The sequence below is a fragment of the Cricetulus griseus genome, chromosome 3 (genome assembly GCF_003668045.3).
Source record: "Cricetulus griseus strain 17A/GY chromosome 3, alternate assembly CriGri-PICRH-1.0, whole genome shotgun sequence".
Taxonomy (NCBI): Eukaryota; Metazoa; Chordata; class Mammalia; order Rodentia; family Cricetidae; genus Cricetulus; species Cricetulus griseus.
The window spans coordinates 270,503,945-270,522,636 of record NC_048596.1 but is presented as its reverse complement, the minus strand read 5'-3'; the positions used below and the strand labels follow the sequence as shown (position 1 = coordinate 270,522,636).

Sequence of the window (18,692 nt, the reverse complement as noted above, 5' to 3'; positions counted from 1 at the left end):
CCCTGCCTTCTTTTCTGTGGAAGATTCTGGGCTGCAGAGTGGTAAGGGTAAGCAGCCTTCACTATCAGCTGTCCCAGCAGGGTGCTTTCTTTTCATCATTATGGCTTTTTAATCTGTTTCTGTTGTTAATAACACAGCCCCCAAACTAGGTGAGTTATGAACAAAGACATTTGCTTTGGGCACCTGGATCTGGTACAGTTGAGAGACCAGAATGGGTGATGGGCTTCTTGCTGGCAGAGTCTGAAGTGGCTCAGGGCTTCACATGGTGAGTGACAGGGAACATGCCTCTGTGTGTGTGTGTGCGTGTGTGCATGTGTGCGCATGTGTGTGTGTGTGTGTACTTTGGTCTTTCCTCTTTTGTGTGTGCAGTTGTATGTGTGTGTTGGTGTGCTTGTGTGGTGGTGTCACCCATGTGGGGGACAGAGAACAGCCTCCACTCTCATTCCTCAGATGACAGCCATATTTTCTTTAAAAACTTTTCATTACATTGCTGGGGGGGGCATGCATGTTACAGCATGTGTGTGGAGGTCAGAGGACAACTTCAAGAGTCTCTTTCCAACCACTTGGGTCCTGGGGATTGAACTCAGGTCATCAAGGTTGACAGCAATCTTTCTGGCCCCATCTTGGTTTTTGAGATAGGGTTTCTTCTTGGCCTAGAACTTGCTGGGTAGACTAGGCTGGCTGGCTCCAAAGTCGCAGGAAATCTGCCTGTCTCTGCCTATAACGCTGGATCACTAGCCCATGAGTTTTTGTTTTGTTTTGCTTGATGTGAGTTTTTGAAGATTGAATTCAGGTCCTCATGGTTGCAAGGGAACCACTTGCCTGACTGGGCTGTGGTGTGAGCCTCCTGTCTTCCCATAAAGCCACCAGTCTTCAGTCTCTGAGGCTCCAGTCTGATAACCCAATCCCAGTCACTCCCAGAAACCCTTCTGCTAAATGGCCCAGATTACCTTTTCACCCTCTGAATGGTTGCCAGGCTTAGACTTCAACATGATCATTCAGAGGACACGTGACACTCAAAGCATAGCGCAGACTATGAACATGGTGTGGAGATTCATCTATCCAGGCGCCCCTTTCTCATCAGTGCCAGCGTGTTGCAAGCTGATAGCCCAGATGCTTGGGTTTTGGAGAATAGCACCTAAAATAAGCCATTCCGGGCTCCCCCGGGGAACAAAGGGCTCTCCTGGGATCAATACACGAGCAGAGCGCCCCTGCCGGGGCTGTGGAACTCCATCTGACGCAGTTGGGTTCTTTAAATTTCTTTTTTCCCTCTCCTGCATACCAAAATATTCATACCATTTTCCAGTTAACCGCAGCTTTTCTGTACTGTAGTATATCCTTGGAATATTAACAGCATGCACCAACGAGAATATTTTTTGTATGTAAATTTACTCGGCCATTCATATTTTCTCGCTCATTTCCCTCCGTTGGCCTCATAATAGAATTGAAAAATCTCCTGTTGGCTAAAGGGTTAATGGTGTAGCTTTGGGATTCCCCTCCACCTCTCTGGAGGCTTAGCTTGCATAGGTGTTTTTATTTCTTTATTAGGGAATACTTCAGGGGGAAGAGGCTAGCCTTTGACTGTGCCTTCCGTGTACATTCATAATAAAAGCTGGTACATTCATGGCTGCTCCATGATGTAGAAGAACCAGTGAATGAAAGTTTGGGTACAGCTCACCTCCAAGAGAGTGGTCCTGTTTCACCCGGACCTGACCCGGCAGATCGCCAACCTCCGTATAAAGCTAAATTCCTTCCTCTCTCTGCACAGGCTGGTCTCTTCCTCCTAGCATTTTTGTAATCCATCTGGGTGGTGTTATTTTTTTTTTCTTTCTCTCTTTTTTTTTTTTCCCACACTGCTGTTGGATAAAAGATCCCGCCCTTGATTGAAATGGAATCTTCCACTATTGAGCGAGCCTTTGTTGAATGAGTCATCGGCGCAGCCGCTCATTGGCTGAGGCCGCCTGAGCCCAGGGGATTGCCTGGCACCGGCTGCAAGGCCCCGCTCCATTCACAGAAACGCTGGCTCGCTAGCTGGCCCTTTCATTCACACAAACAGCATCTCATTCACATTCTGTCGTTTTTTTGTCTGCTTCTAATGAAGACCACGGTTTGGGAATGGTGGGGCTGACTTGCTTCAGATTGGAGGGGGACTCTAATCACCATCGAAATCGTCCGTGGGGTGCGCATCTGCTGTTGCTATGCAAGCTAGGGGAAGGGAGAAAAGAGAGTGCGAGGTGGCTGCTGGGCTAGGGCTGCGGCGCGCTTGGAGAGCGGTGGGGACGGGTTTGCTGCTCCGGGGCGGGCCAGGGCTCTGCGCTCTTTCGTCCTCTGGAGCCGGCCTCACCAGCGCGCCCGCCATGGGTGGCGCTCCCTAAACTCCGTTCCTGGGGCTCCCAGAAAGCCTGGGAACCTCACAGCCACCTGAGATCAGCCCTGGGCGTGAGAAGACTCAGGGTGATCTGCTAGCGTGCTAGAAGGCAAAAGCACTCGCTGGCACAGAAGTTACCGGGGAAACTTCGACAGCACCGACTTCCCTGTGGTGCAGGTTATCTATCTTAACGCATGAGGCCACCTGGCAGAGGCCACCGAGGAAGGGGTCAGTGGGTCTCAGAATCTTGGACAGACCTTCCGGGAGGCTGTCGGTGTCCTGTTCTCCTAAACGCCAGGACGAAGGCCTGTGTGTGTCACTGCAAGCCTGAGCCTGACTCCCAAGGATGAGGCCATTCTTGCTGTGGATTTGATGGGCAGCTAGAGCAGCCGCATTTTTTTCTGCCTGACTGCAGGGCTGCAAAGCAGCAACTGAAGGGACATTGAAATGGATTGATGGTGTTACTAAGGCGTGCTTCCAGGGCTTAAACACATTCAGTTGGCATCAAGCTCAAAACGCAGCCCTCTTTTCTCTCTTTTCTTTTTTTGGCATGGATTTCTGGAGCCTGTTGCCGCTCATCAGAGAAGCACTATTCCTTTTTGGAAGTAGATTTTCAACTTAACCCCGACTGAGAAAGGCTGCTGACTGCTGTGAATGATCAGGGAAGACCCCTTGAGCTATACTGAGAAGAAGTTCACGTGTAGATTTGGTTTTTTCGCGTGTTATCTGAGGAATTGCATCGCCACAGACACTCGCCAGCGGACATTCATGGCTGCTCTGTGGATCTGAACAAGAAAAGCAAACCACAGGAAACCGACGCCTTTTTAACATTCACCTGACGGGTGAAGGGTCCCCTCTTTTTCTTCTCACTTGAAAATTCTTGCTACTTTCCAAATCAGGATTCATCAGGATTCGTCTGAAGACTTCTTAAAAAGCCTTCGTCACATTTTAACGCGTCGCTGTCAGACACTACTGGGGCTTCACTCACCCACATGAGCCGAGCCAGGGAGGAACAAACCCTACCATGGAATAATGGGTTTTGGAAAGTTCAAGAGGTCATTTGAAGGAACTGGGTTTACCTTTGGCGCAAATGCGGGATGGGGAATGGGTAGGTGAAAAGCAAAGCTTGGAAGGAGACATCTGCGAAGGTAGAGGAAGGCAATTTGAAAACTGATTGGCTGTAGTTGCTGTCAGCGGGTGGATGTCGTTTTCTTCTCTCTCTCTCTCTCTCTCTTTTTGCTACAGGAAGTGGTTTGCGGAGCTCACCGAGCCTTTGTTGAGAAGGGTCTCCTCGGAGTGAGTCACGCTTTTGCTGGGAGCAGCCCCGTGCAGCTGGGCGCTCCATCAGCGGTAACTATGACTTTTGCAAGGCAAGCGTTCCACCCCAATCCGTGGTCTCCCGGGCCCGCGCTGCGCGTCGGCTGCTCTGCTGCCTTATAACGGTTTGAGGACTCGATCGTCGGCCTCGGCGGTCCCTTTCCGGAAAGGCTGTCCTGGGACCCCAGCTCCTTGTCCCGCTCCGGGGCTCGCGGCTAGTGTGCTATGCGCGGCAGCCCGCGCCGGGGCCGGCACCAGCAGCGCCCGGGCGGATGCGGCGAGCTCACGGAGGGGCATGCTTCCACGCACCAAGTACAACCGCTTCAGGAATGACTCGGTGACATCGGTCGATGACCTTCTCCACAGCCTGTCGGTGAACGGCAGCGGCGGCAAGGTCTCGGCGGAGGCGCCCGCGGCGACCCCCTACCTGGTGTCGGGCGAGGCGCTGCGCAAGGCGCCGGACGATGGGCCCGGCAGCCTGGGCCACCTGCTCCACAAGGTGTCCCACCTGAAACTCTCCAGCTCCGGCCTGCGCGGCCTGTCGTCCGCCGCCCGGGAGCGGGCTGGCGCGCGGCTCTCGGGCAGCTGCAGCGCGCCCAGCCTGGCTGCCCCGGACGCTGGCAGCGCGACCCCCGGGTCCCGCGCCCAGGCCGCCAGCATGAGCGCCACCAAGAAGAGCCGGGCCGGCGACGAGCCGCTGCCCAGGCCCCCGCGGGGCGCGCCTCACTCCAACGACCAGGTGCTGGGGCCCGGAGTCACCTATGTGGTCAAGGTGGGTAACCCGAGCCCACAGCTGGGCGAAGGTTTTGGGGCCGGGGTACGTGGGGGGAATTGGGGCGGCTGGGGACAGATGTCCTTCTCTGAAGCCCCAAGGTACGGGAACACAGACGACGTTTGAATATGAGGAAATGCGCCCTCCTTAGCCATCCTCTTGCTCGACAGGTCAAGTAGTGCACTACAAATGCGCCTTTTGCATGTAGGGGCGGGGGTAAAGGTGAACTGTCTGGTCACCTCGCAGGGGGGCCTGCTTTGCACAGGGCACTGTTGTTGAGGCATACTTATGCCACCTGGCTTCATCAGAAGTCCTGCTAGTATTCCCTCTCGCTCTAGGAGTCCATCCTGATGAGTTCATGGTCTGGCCTACCAGAAGTACATCAGTCAGATCTGGCACCCTCCCCACCCCGACACACAAGAGATGTGCCCCAGTGCCACAACTTCTGTGTCCTCCCCTGGTGGCGGGGTCGGCCATATTCCCCTCCAGAGCAAGAACGCCCAGCTTCTGGAAGGCAGCCACAGCCTTGCTTCCTATGAGACAGGTTCTAGTGTCTTACCTGGAAAGATATTCTTTGGCCCTGGATTGCTTTGGTTTACATCAGTGAAAGGAATCTGTTGCCCAGGTGATAGTAGTCTTCCCTTTAAATGGGCTAAGAGAGGTTGAGGTTGTGGCCCCTAGACCCACAGACTGGAAAGGAGTTTTTCTTGCAACACAAAGAATGATAATTTTAAAAAGAATCACAACGTAGTTGGTAAAATCCCTGCAGGGCACAAGCAAGCCGTGGCGTCGAAGGTACTCAGCTCAGCTCAGTTAATCTACCCTGTGCCCATTTCCTTCAGTCTGATCAGCTAAAGCAGCCTCAGCCATGCTCCTCCCAGGTGAGAGCCAGTAGAGAGTCCTGGGGTTTATTTCAGTCCTGCCACCTCAGGCATGGCTTTCCTGATAAATCAGAAGCTTTCCCAGCCGCCTGCATTAACAAACCTGTAGGACAGCCATTCCGGGTTGTAAGCACTAGTTGCAGATCCAATTTACAAATTCCACAGGGCACATCTTCAGGTAAAATGCAGTATCTTGGCAGCTTGGAACCAAATCCCCAAAGGAATGCATGTTATCTCTGACTGTATAAGACACATATAAAGAATGTGGCCACTGGGGCTTTCCCCACTCCAGTCTGCACTTTAATTTGACCTCTCAGCTACTGAACACAGATCATATATTATCATAGTAATTAGCAAAAGGAACACAGAGCAGCATAAAACATACACATTTGGCTGAGTTTATCTTTAAAGAGATGAATATTGCTTATTTAAATTATACGTCTAGGGGCCAAAGAGTAAAACCAACCAAGCAAGCAAACAAAAACCAAACCATAACAACTCGGAGGTTAAACCATGACTGGAATATATTTGTTATCTCTGTTAGTCTCATAATTGCATCTTATGCTTCTTTTTATGAAGCATTTAAAATAGGCAAATAGAACTGGGCAGAGCTGTTGGTGTGTGTGAGGCAGAGCACAGAGGGTTGGTTTCAAAATGAGGGACAGTTCTCAAACTCATGCTTTAAAAGAACCGCTTCGCTTGAAGTAAGCTGTACCAGTTCCCAAGAAACAGGTCAATGAGTCTGGAATTTGAATATTCAGCCAGACAAATTGAAATGGTATTTTAGAGAGAAAAATCACTCTACCTAAGGCTTTGCCCTTGTCAGATGGGGCCAAATGGGGAATATAGGAAGATAATGGGCTTAGCCTGGACTCTTTCTGTGGGGACAGTTTTGAGTTATCTGAGAGTCAGCAGCAGTACATTATGGGTCAGAAAGCTGATGGGGTCTACTCTGAAGCTCTGTGTGTCCCCAAGGGAGAGGGCACAGTAGTGCCCCAGGGGCACTGGCGCATGGAGGTGCCTGTCACCAGTCACTAATGACCTGCACTGTCCTCCATTGCTCCTGTAGTTTGTCAGCAGCTGTGAACAGTGGTGTCCTGTGAGCATAAGTGCAGGGGTGGTCCTTGCATCCCTGGAGAAGTCTGAGAGTACGCAGAAAGAAATCCAGATGCTAAAGGACAGGTGTAGTTCTTGTGTGCATGTCCCCTTCAACTGATCCAATGGCCCTCTGTTGCACATGTGAGCAGATTTCCCACATTGCCATGCTGAGTTTTAAAATGACCTGTTTTATTGAAAGCCCGAAAATCTCTTAATTTAGAGTTACTGATGAATGAAGGATTCTTCTGATACCCTCAAAAGCCTGCATTTTATAACAGGAACTCAGGTTTGTGAAGTTGCTTTAATTCCATTTGATATAATTCTGTTTTCTAAGTTAAAGAAAGTCCCAGATGCCTTCCAGTCTTCTGGAACATTCCGACACTGCATCATCATAGGTTTTCTACCAAAAGTGGCAGGTGGTGATGGGAAGCTGTACACAGGACTGATGACTCTCAGATGCTTCATCTACCTGACAGGGGCACTGTAGATACTGAAACCTGATGGGTTTTAATTGTCTACACAACATCAAACTGTTTCTTCAACAGCTGCTAAAACTTCCGGTGAACGATGGAAAACTGAAAACTGTAAAAAGTTCTCAACCAGCAGAATTCCAACCTAACAGCACATTTAACCAGTTTTTTCAGCTACCCCTGAGCCTGGGGTTAGTTTACCCTTTCCTTTCTTTAAAGGTTTTTTTTTTTTTCCTTCCTTTCTTGAGACAGGGTCTTAGTATCCCAGGCTAGATTTGACCTTACTATATAGTCAATGGTGATCTTGAACTTCTGATCCTTCTGCCTCTACCTCTGTGTGGAAATTGCAGGTGTGCACAGCCAAGGGGGCTGGGGATCAAACCTGGGGCTTCCAGCATCCTAAGAGAGCACTCTGTCAACTTAGCCAGAGCCCTCAGCCTGATGTTAAATAAGGGCAGGGGCTTATGTACTCAGGAGGGTTCAGGTTTAGACTACTGTGAGCCTGGCCTCACTAGCAACACTGTTTTATCCCTCCAAGTATTCCAGATACTTGTTTAATTGTGGTAACATAAAAGAGGAAGAACAAGAAACCATGACCTGGATAGATAGAACAGAAAAACCCATGAATAGTGTGTTCCGTGTCTATCTAAAGCTTGCTTTCTGTTTGGATGGACCAGTCGGCTGGAGATGGCTGGAGTGCTGTTCTGCAGCCACTCACCAGTGTGTGGTGTGGCTGCTATGTGGATCACTCAGGCTGCTCCTCCTTCTCTCCTGGTTCCAGTAGGGAGACTTTAGGAAGGAAAGCTAGTCTGAGCCTGGCCCTGAAGAATCTCCGAAGACAGGCAGGTTTCAGGTTCGGTTTTGGAACTGTTTGGTGAAGGCCAAGACTACAGTTATCGGGTGTGACACTGTGGTCTGCTCCAGGCCAGCCTTTGTCTCCAACTTGGTCCTCACAAGAAGGGCTCTTTAGAATGAAGACTTTAAAAGGCTGGGAGGGGTTGATGTGCTGAGACATGAACATATTTAGGGCAGGCCCAAATGCCAATGGCCAAAATAAGAAGATCCAACTGAGAAGCAACGGCTCAAAGTTGTTACGCAGAGCTGTGCACACAGTGGTTGTCACCGGGGAGCTGGCAGGGCAGGCTGTTCACAAGTCTCGCTGATGGTTGTATTTTAGCTTGTGGGTATTGCCCCTTTACTGGAGTGAAAAGCTAGTTATGGAAATTTCTTCCCCCAGTGTTGGGCATTGAACCCAGGGCCACACACATGCTCAGCTAGAGTTCTACCACTGAATGCCCAGGGCAAGAGGAAGTTTTACCAGTCAAAAAGGAGGTGTTATTCCATGGTATGTTGGTACTGTTTTTTTTTTTTCTGGAATAAAGCCTTTTTTTTAAATAAACTCTTTTAAAATAATTTTATTTCTCTGATTTACGAATCTGGTGACATCTGGGGTATGTGAGTCATCTGTTTTATTCATTAATCTTCTATTTATCTTTATAGATGGTTTTAATAAACTAGATTTATTCTGAAATTTATTCTTAAATATGGATTGACTCATCTTTAAAGACATCTTTTCCTTACAGCTCCTTTTTAGTAACTGTGACTAAAGTTCATATCAAATAGTCATTGCAAGTCCTTTGAGGTATGTCCATGATGTCTTAGGTAGTAGAGTTAATTGAATTTTGTTTTGCTTCTAGTTGAGTTGAGCTTTAAAAGTTGTTCTCTCTTAAAGTTGTTTAATAACTTTGTAATGTGTCGTTTACATGCAAATACTGGCTAAAACATTTGAACAATAGCTTTAAAAATTCTCATGACATTAATGGTTACATTCTTAATTTGGTCTGCAAAATGTGTCTTCTCTTATGTGACATAGTGTCGATGTGTAAAATGAATACACTCTGTCCCACATCTATATCTTACACTCCACTGCAAAGCTATATACACATGCCATACACACACATATCGCATGTAGGCCTCACACCCTACATGCACACGCATGCACACACATGCATGCACACACACATGCACACACACACTCATGCACACACACACTCATGCACACACACACACTCATGCACACACACACACGCATGCACACACACACGCATGCACACACACACACACAAACTGCCTAAATATATGCTCATCCCACACACATACACGCCACACCACACATACAGAGTACAAACCCCACACCCCGTATACTTATAAACATACTCATTACTATAACCAGTTCTCACACACATATACACACACCACATATCATACATATGTATATATATATACATATATATATAACATCTGTACACACACAATGCACAGATATAAAAAATGCCACACACTAACATTTACCACTTCATAGTCCTCATATCTCCACCCTCTCCTGTACTGCAGGGCTATACACACTTGCATACCACACACACTGTGTTACACAATACCCTATACACACATTGCACAGGCATACACGCACACTGTACTATACACATATATACACCACATGCATAGACACAGTTTTCTCTCTCTCTCTCTCTCTCTCTCTCTCTCTCTCACTGAATACATGTACAGGTATACATACACACTCATATCTCATATCACCTATACATGCCCCTCCCATTGCATAGACATATACATGCTATACACTGCATGCATGCACACAGAGCACGTATCATATTCACACACTGCATATACACAAATACCACACCTTAAACATATATAGATCCACACAGCACGTGTCACAAACATACAGCCCTCATCCTGCATAGATGCACACATGCTGTATACCCCCACACCCTCCCCACACAAATACACCGACTGCACAATGCAACACATGACACATCATGTACTCAGACTCATACCCCCACTCCCAGAAATCACATGCATGCATACATACATACATACGTACATACATACATACGTACATACATACATACATACGTACATACATACATACATACGTACATACATACGTACATACATACATACATACATACGTACATACATACGTACATACATACATACATACATACGTACATACATACGTACGTACATACATACATACATACGTACATACATACATACGTACATACATACGTACATACATACATACATACGTACATACATACATACATACGTACATACATACGTACATACATACATACATACATACATACATACGTACATACATACCCCTACTCCCATTTATCACATACTCACACACACGCCCCTTTTCACCTCTGCAACCCATAGCCAAACAACCAATGACATTTTGGATTGGGCTGTTTTCATTCTCATTGGAAAGTAGCAAATGTCTCATTTCTAAAAATGCCCAATGACCTCACGTGTTTCATTTTTATTCATGCTTAAGAACAAAGTCACCCTGAACAATAAGCCACCAGCAAGACTTTGTCCTCACAGGACAGTTCTCTGCGCCGGGCTTGCCTTTCCACAGATGCCTGGTTTTGGAAGGATTTATGACAAATACCCTTTAAGCAAAGCCCTGGTGATAGAGAAGTTGGGTCATCTTACAAGCTGGGCTCATCTGTGACCTTGACTTGGGTTATAGTGCATCAGAGTCTGGGGCTGGCTGGTGAGTGGCAGGGCTGCATGGTGTGGGCTTGAATGGGAGTTCATCTCTCTGGACATCACTGTGCCCGCTGTGGAAGTTGTAGCATTGTTGGTCTTTAAAGCCAGGAGGCTGGACTGGTAGAAATGTTGACATCATGATTGGCAGAGTTCTGGTTCTGACGTCTAGCCTAATTGGAAAGATGGGCCTGTGATAGGCACTGTACCCACAGAAGAGCACTTGCCTGGGAGGAAGAGGGCTGGACTGCTGTGCCAGGGCAGACACCAGTGCCAGCTGGATAGAAAAGTATGGTAGGGATGATAGGTGAAAGAAGGAGCCAGCACACTCATGAAAATGGATAAGGAAAATGTGGAATCATTTAATTAATAATGGAATGGCCAGATGTGCATACTGTCTGGAGAGGAGGAGAAAATGCTTTCCACATAAAACCTCTGATATGTGCTGGATAAAGAATACTGGTCAGGAAGGAGACACTGAACATAGGAATACTACAGAGTGGGGGTATGCTGTCCAGTGTGTGTGTGTGTGTGTGTGTGTGTGTGTGTGTGTGTGTGTGTCTGTGTGTGTGTGTGTGTCTGTGTGTGTGTGTGTGTGTGTGTGTGTGTGTGTGTGTCTGTCTGTCTGTCTGTACTCTAGGGTAGATGCTGACTGTGGAATATGACTAACTGCATGCTAGGCTGTGAACTTCTGCACATGACTTCCAGTGTGCTTGTGGTAATTACTGATTTAAAATTGTAATTATTGCTTTCCTATAGTGGCAGAAATTGTCCTACTTTGATTTCTCATCACCTTCTGCCCACCAAAGCAACAACACTCCTGTTAGGTATATCTACCTGTGTTCACATTTTGTCATGAGAGACTGCATGTTTATCTCTGCATTTTGGAATCATTATGAACAGTGTTAATCAAGCCCGAGTGTGTGTGTGTGTGGGGGGGGGGGGGACTAAGGATCTCCTCTGGATCACTTGATGGCAAGCAATGTATCAAGGACTGAATTTTGACTTTCTGCACAGTGTTTCTTCATATTCATTAGGAGAGGGTGGGTGCCTCTTGACCCTCCTGCTCACCCACAGGGAATGGCTGCTGCTGTCTCTGGGAGCTCACATCTTCCTGACTCCCGGCTAGTGCCCCTGCAAGGGATCAGTATTCAGAACTTGCTGGGCTGAGAGCTGCAGTTTGTCAAATCCAGGAGTACATTGATCCCAGGATTCCAGGCTTAGGGATGTATTATGCTGTTCTGGGCGGGGGGTCACGGGCAGTGGGGTCTGGGTTTCTAGCTGTGACTTGCAGATCTTATGAGAAACTGCCCATGTACTCTGAGTCTTCAGAAAAGGCATTTCGGGGAGGTAGCTGGAGAAGGAGCCTTTGCAGTGCCCATGAGAGCTTCTGGGTTTCTGATCACCCGGCAGACATGTGAATACATTGGAAACCCCTCAAAGTCAAGGTGTTCTGAGAAAAAAAAAGTTCAAATAACTCATTGTTCTAGTGCTGAGGCTTCAGATGTGAAGCCACATGAAGGTCTCTTCTGAAACGTGTTCTTGTTTAAAGAGGAGACCTGTACCACCAGTCTTTGCTCCCTTCTGCCTATTGAGGAAGTAGAAAAGACATGAAGAATCCATTCAAAATTGTGTGTGTGTGTGTGTGTGTGTGTGTGTGTGTGTGTGTGTGTGTGTGTGTGTGTGCTTGTTTGTATATGAATGTGTGTGACACATGGGGTGTCTTCCTCAGTTGCACCCCCCTTTATTTTTTGACACAGGGTCTCTCTCTGAACCTGGAGATCATGGATGCAGCTAGTCTGTCTGACCAGTGAGCCCCACATCCGCCTGTCTCTGTCTCCTAGCCCCAGAGATTACAGGTGTACTCTGCCTGGGAGGGTTTTCTGTGTGTGTGTTCTGGGGATCAAACTCTGGTTTTTGAGCTTGTGAGCAAGCACTTTATCATTTAAGCATCATCCCAGCTTCCATCCCAGGTGTGAAATTTATTTTGCCCCAGATTTTCAAAGTCCCTGTGAGCTCAGGCCTTCACCTGAGCTCACATCAGCCATGCTCTCTGCTGGGGTCATTCTGAGGAACTCCATCTGCACAAAGCCAGTGATTGTTTGATGGTCAGTCTAGAGGCACCTACAGAAAATAACTTCAATACTGTTGCCTTCCACTTTGCAAATATTAAATATTTCTACAGCCAATATCCCAAATAGAAATGCCCCATTAAAGAAAATATGTTAAAAATCAAAATAACTATGATGTGTTTCCTCACCATAGATTCACAGCAATAGGACTGAGTGAGTATGAGTGGAAGCCACTGTGACAGTGAGGAAAATCTTTCTTTTCAGTAGATTCTCTTAGGTGTTTTTCACATTACCATGCAAGGGGAGCTGTGATTAGGTGTGTGTGTGTGTGTGTGTGTGTGTGTGTGTGTGTGTGTGTGTGTGTGCACATGAGCGTGTGTGTGTGTGCACGAGAGAGAGAGAGAGAGAGAGAGAGAGAGAGAGAGAGAGAGAGAGAGAGAGAGAGAGAAAGAAGAGAGAGAGAGAGCACACATTTTCACATAGGCATGGAGGCCAGAGCCAGAGTTAATGTCAGGTGTTTTCCTCAATTGCAAACTTCACTTTAGTTTTTGAGGCAGGATTTCTCAATGAACCTGGAGCTTGCCAGTTCTTCAGGAAAGCCCTAGGGGTTCTCCTGACTCCACCTCCACAGTGGTAGAATTACAGGAACATACTTCTGTACCCACCTTTTATGTGGATTCTGGGGCATTGGCCTCAGGTCCTCATCCCTCATGCTTGCATGGCCAATACTTTACCAACTGTGTTGACTCTCAAGCTTGGTGTTCAGAGGTCTTTACAGGGCCAGAGGCCTGGGTCCTTGGTGCCTGAATGTGTCAGATGGTGCCTGAAGGCTCAGATGGCTATGGGCACCTGGAGCAGCCTGCATGTCCCTCCTGCCATCACCACACGATGGGTAGCAAGGATGTATGACATCACATGTGTTAGAGGGACAGGGTTGCCCCAGGCACCTAGGAGAGAGTGATGCTTCTCTGCCAAGGTGTGTGACCACTAAAATGGAAATACCATGGTCTTTCCCTCTAATTTCAAATATTCACAAAAATGATAATTTATAGGTGAAGTTTCATTTTAGGATTTGCTTTATTGGCACTCTGGAGGTGGCTCAGTTAGTAATGTAGTTCTCCTTGCAAATGCAAAGACCTGAGTTTGACCCAGAACCTGATAAAAAAGGCAAGCATGGTGGCATGTGCTTGTAATCTCCAGTGCTGGGGAGGCAGAGATAGACGGATCCCTGAGGTTTGCTGGCCAGGCAGTCTAACCTTTTTTGGTGATTTCCAGGCCAGTGAAAGACCTTGTCTAAAACAAACCACCACAGAAACAAGGCTGGATGGCGACTGAGGAAGGACACCCAAGGTTGAGCTCTGGTCTCCATACACCTCTCCACCATGCTCCTGCAAACACACAAGCACATTTACACACACACATGCACACACACACACACACACACACACACACACACACTATGCTCTCATGGGATGTTCAATAACATTTTTGGCAGGTGTTTTTATTTGACTTTGACCAAATTAAACAACAGGTAGGAAGCCCTAGCAGAAAGAGGGATTAGTCGCACGAGGGCAAGGAGTCTGCATTGTGAGATGCCTACCTACTTCCAACTGTCCAAGCCCATGCTCTGCCCTCTCCACCCTCTCCTAAGGCCAGAGTCCCCTCTGGTCTTGGAGGTGGAAGGGCTGCTTTGGTCAAGGACTTCTCTGTATGAGAAGGTGCTGCCAGCTCTCTCTGAAGAACCCAGCTGTGGTTCTTTTCGCCGGACGTCACACCTCCTGTAATGAGCATAACCTTTTTTGCACAGTGACATATTAACTCAGATGGGAGAAAAAAAGGGAATTCCAAGTGTGGCCACCTGGGAGGATTGTTTTTCTTATGGATGCAGGTTGGTTACTGGAGCAAGAGCAGTGTAAAAGTGGTGGCTACACCTGCGAAGAAAATGACTACTGTTTCCCAGCAAGGTGAACTGCCGGTCGTCCCTCGGGGAGGGTTGGGGAGCACACAAGCCTTCTCTATTTACACTGAAATGTTGGTGCACCCCAGTGCAGAGCAGTAGAGTTGCTGTGAGTTTGTGCACACAGTGACCAAGCCACATGCAGAGGACAGCATTCACAGCACTGCTCCCATCTTCCGGCTTTTACAACGACTTCTTCCTCTTCTTCTGTAACATTCCCGGGGTCTTGGACTTGACAGTCATTTGTTCTCAAAACTTTAACTAGTTATGAGTCTCTGTATCAACTGCTGCCCAGTGTAAAAAGAAATGTCTATGGCCAAGGTTGAGAGCAACACTAACCCATGGGTATAAACATGAATATTTAAAAGGCAGTTTGACAACGTGGCCATTTAGCCAAACAATAGTAGTAGGAGGTTCCCTGCTAGGACCTATGACCTCCTGAGCAATGGGATTTTGACCAGTGTATTAGTAGTCAGTTTTTTTTTTTTAGAGAAAAGAACTGATAGAATGACTATCTATCAATCATCTATCTATCTATCTATCTATCTATCTATCTATCTATCTATCTATGTATGGATTTATTAGAGTACCTTACAGGCTGTGGTCCAGCTAATCCAACTATGGTTGTCTCCATATGGAAAGTTCAAGAATCAAGTAGTTGTTCAGTCCAGGAGGCTGGATATCTCAGCTTATTTTCAGCACACACCAGAATCCTGAAGAAGCAGGCTCTAGTGCCTGTGAAGGAATGGACTTGCCAGTGAAAGCAAGGGCCAAGAGTCAAAGAACAAGCTCTTCCTCCTTCCATGTCTTTACATAGGCTGTGGCCCAGATTTAAGGAGGGGTTTCCCACCTCAAATGATCCAATCAACAAAGATCCCTCACAGGTGTGTGCAGCTAATTCCAGATGTTATCAAGTTGACAAGAGTAACCATCGCAGTCACCTTCACAGTACTAGGCTTGAATCCTTCCTGTGCAGCTGGCCCATCTGATGACCCTCTGTAGATCATAGGACCCTCTACTGTCCTCGTCAGCCTCCCGCTGTCTCTGTACACAGCCTGGTTAGGAGTCTGGAGACAGGGGTGCGCTAGTAAGTAGTTCTCAGCTGGCCCTCTGGACAAAACTGCCATGGTTGATGTCTGTTCCTGTTGGGTGAACAGCTGCGTGGAGAGATGAGAAGAAACAGATGTGACAGGCTCGCCCCGAGGTGCAGATGTACTCCAGTGACTGGGGAATGATGAGTGTCAACTGTCAGTTACCTTTGCTTTTCATATCACCATACAAATGTGTTGATTTCCTCTTTCAGTCTCTGTCCTAAACAGCCCTTCCTTCCTCTAGTGTCACTTTCTTCCTTTAAGCCACCTTCCTTATTTGTGTCTTCCCCATTCCTTTGCGTGTATGTGTGTGGTGTGGTGTGTGCTTGTGTATGCTTATATTGTGTGTTACGTGTGATATATGCATGTTTATTTATGTGTGTGCTTGTGTATGTTTCTATTGTGTGTTGTGTATGTTGTATGTATGTGTGTGCTTGCATATGCTTATATTATGTGTTGTGTGTGGTGTGTGCATGTGTATGCATGTGTGTACTTGTATATGTTTGTACTGTGTGTTGTGTACATTGTATCTGTGTGTATGTATGTGTATTGTGCATGTTGTATGGGTGTATATGTATGTGTGTTATGTATGTTATATGTGTGTGTATATATGAGTGTGCTTGTGTATGTTTGTATTGTGTGTTGTGTGTGGTGTATGTGTGCATGTATCTATGAGCTTGTGTATGCTTGTATTGTGTGTTGTATGTGGTGTATGTTTGTGGTGCATGCATGTATTAGTAAGGGTTCTCTAAAATAAATATATTGAAAGGAAATATTAAGGGTCAGCTTATACAGTGTTGTCTAAGTAATTTAACAATGGCTGTTTTCACACTGGAAAGACTGAAAACCTGGTAGCTGTGCTCAGTCCACGATGCTGGGTGCTTTAGTAGTCTTTATCTGGCACTGAAGTCCTGGAGCATTCCTGGAGGGCTGCTGGTTTTCATTCCATGCCGGGAGATGGAGGAAGCTGGGTTCTCATATTGGTGAAGGAAGGTGGCAGCATCCGCAGCAGCAGTGGGAGTGGGGGCGGCAAGATAGATTGCAATCAGGGAAGATGAACTGGCAAGTAGACAAGAAACACAGCTCCCTTCTTCTACACCGTGCTATCTGGCTGCCGTCAGAGGGTGTGACCCACATTCAAATAACCTGATTGAGAAAACCTCTCAGCAGAGTGCCCACCAGCTTATCCCTTAGATGGGTCCAGATCTGGTCAAGGTGATGACCGAGAGGAGCCATTGCAGTGCAGCAGTGTGTGAGCATGCCGTCTCCCGAGCGTATGAATGTGGGGCCTGAGAAGCATATAAGATGTCTTCCTCCATTACTCTCTCATTGCCTTGAGACAGGGTCTCTCCCTGGACTGAGAGTCTAGGCTGACGGACCAGTGAGTTCTTGGGGTTCACTCCTCTCTGCCCCTTTCAGTGCTGATGTTATAGGCATAGTCATCCACACCTGGCTTCTTGTGTGGGTGCTGGTGACTTGAACTCAGGTCCTCAGGCTTGTAGAGCAAGAGTTCTTATCTACTGATCCACCTCCCCAGCCCCTCACGTCTCTTGTTCATATCCATATGCAGTGGGTGGCTTCTCTTCTGTTTCACTTTTAGGTTGTTTTGAGCAGGCTTCCCTTTCTACCCATCACTGTGTTGCTTTGTCAATGTATACATTAGGTTTTCATTTCAGTGGATACTTCAAAAGCTCACATGGGTGGGGGGGCACGGGTCGTGCTAGGAGTTGGATATAAGCTGATGAGTTAGAGCTGCTTCCTGTTCTTTCAGTATCAAGTGGGGAGAGGAGAGGAAATGCCGGGGACCTATACTGGTCACAGAAATGTTGAGGTCAAGAATGGTTCTTCTGCCAGGGGGTGGTGGTGGTGCACACCTTTAATCGGGAGGCAGAGGCAGGTGGATCTTTGTGAGTTCGAGGCCAGCCAGGTCTACAAAGCGAGTTCCAGAACATCCAGGGCCACACAGAGAAACCCTGTCTCAAGAAAACAAAAAAAAAAAGATTGGTTCTCCCGAGGGATGATTTGGGAACAGTCGGGAAGGTGATGGGAAATGTGTGCATAGGAGCTGGTACATGGGGGTGGGGCGGGGGAAGAGGAGGGAGGGGCTGATGGGGCTGAGTCAGGCCTGAAGCTCTCTGGGCCTTGGTAAGTGTAGCACAAAACCATTGGAGACCAAAGGTTGATTCCATCCTGTGCACGGGGAACTCATTGGAAAGGCGGGGATGGAAGAAGGGGCAGTAGGAGAGGTGATTGGGGAGGATTGGGGTGGGGGATGGATGTGTTGGCAAAGTGCTTGCTGTGCCAGCTTGAGGACCTAAGTCCAATCTTCAGTACCCACAGAAAAGGCTGGTTGTGGTGGTGTGCTCTTGTGATCTTAGAACTGGAGAAAGAGGGAGAGAGAGATGAGGATCCCTGGGGCTCATTGGATGGCTTGGCCAATGAGAGACCTTGACCAATGAGAACACTTGACTCAAAAAGGAAGGTGGAGGAATGACACTGGGACTGACCTCTGGCTTCCACGTGCATGTGCACACATGTGTACATGCTTCCCACCCTATCCCCAGCAAGCCGGTGGCAACTTGGACCATAGGCTACAGGTGAAGGTGCAGCCTCGGTGTACGTTGGGCACTGTGGGGGCAGTATCTGCCATCTAATGGGCTCCTTCAGATCAGCCTCGTTTCAAACGGAATTGACAGCCTTTCCCTCCAGGGTCTATTTTTTGTTAGTGTACCACCGATAACCGCACTTCCAAGTCAGAAACTTCCAGAGCATCCCCAAATATTTCCTGCCCCAAGCTCATGGCATCTGTTCAGGCACAAGCTTGCTATTTCTGCCTAACGACGCTTCAAATGTTCTTCCTGTGCTTTGCTTTCATCCTGATTCATGTGCTCATCATGCCTTGGTTAGCGCAAACACTCCTGGGCGTGGCTAGCAATCGCTTTGGGAGACATTCTCCTCATTAGAAGAAAGTGTGGTTGTTTCTCATTGTGCACAGCAGCCAGATCCACGGAGTAAAAAGTTTCCCTTCACCGCCCTGGCCCCGATTCTCTCTCTCTCTCTCTCTCTCTCTCTCTCTCTCTCTCTCTC

General features: G+C 47.6%; 1 protein-coding gene across 1 annotated transcript in view; it reads left to right on the top strand.

Annotated features, from left to right (window-relative positions):
* The first annotated feature begins 3,980 nt into the window (after positions 1-3,980).
* The window catches only part of Shc3 (SHC adaptor protein 3), a 135,115-nt gene continuing 120,403 nt past the window's right edge, over positions 3,981-18,692 (top strand). The window contains exon 1 of the mRNA XM_027409914.2: positions 3,981-4,457. Coding sequence (XP_027265715.1) covers positions 3,981-4,457 — 477 coding nt within the window. The remainder of the gene's footprint in view (positions 4,458-18,692) is intronic.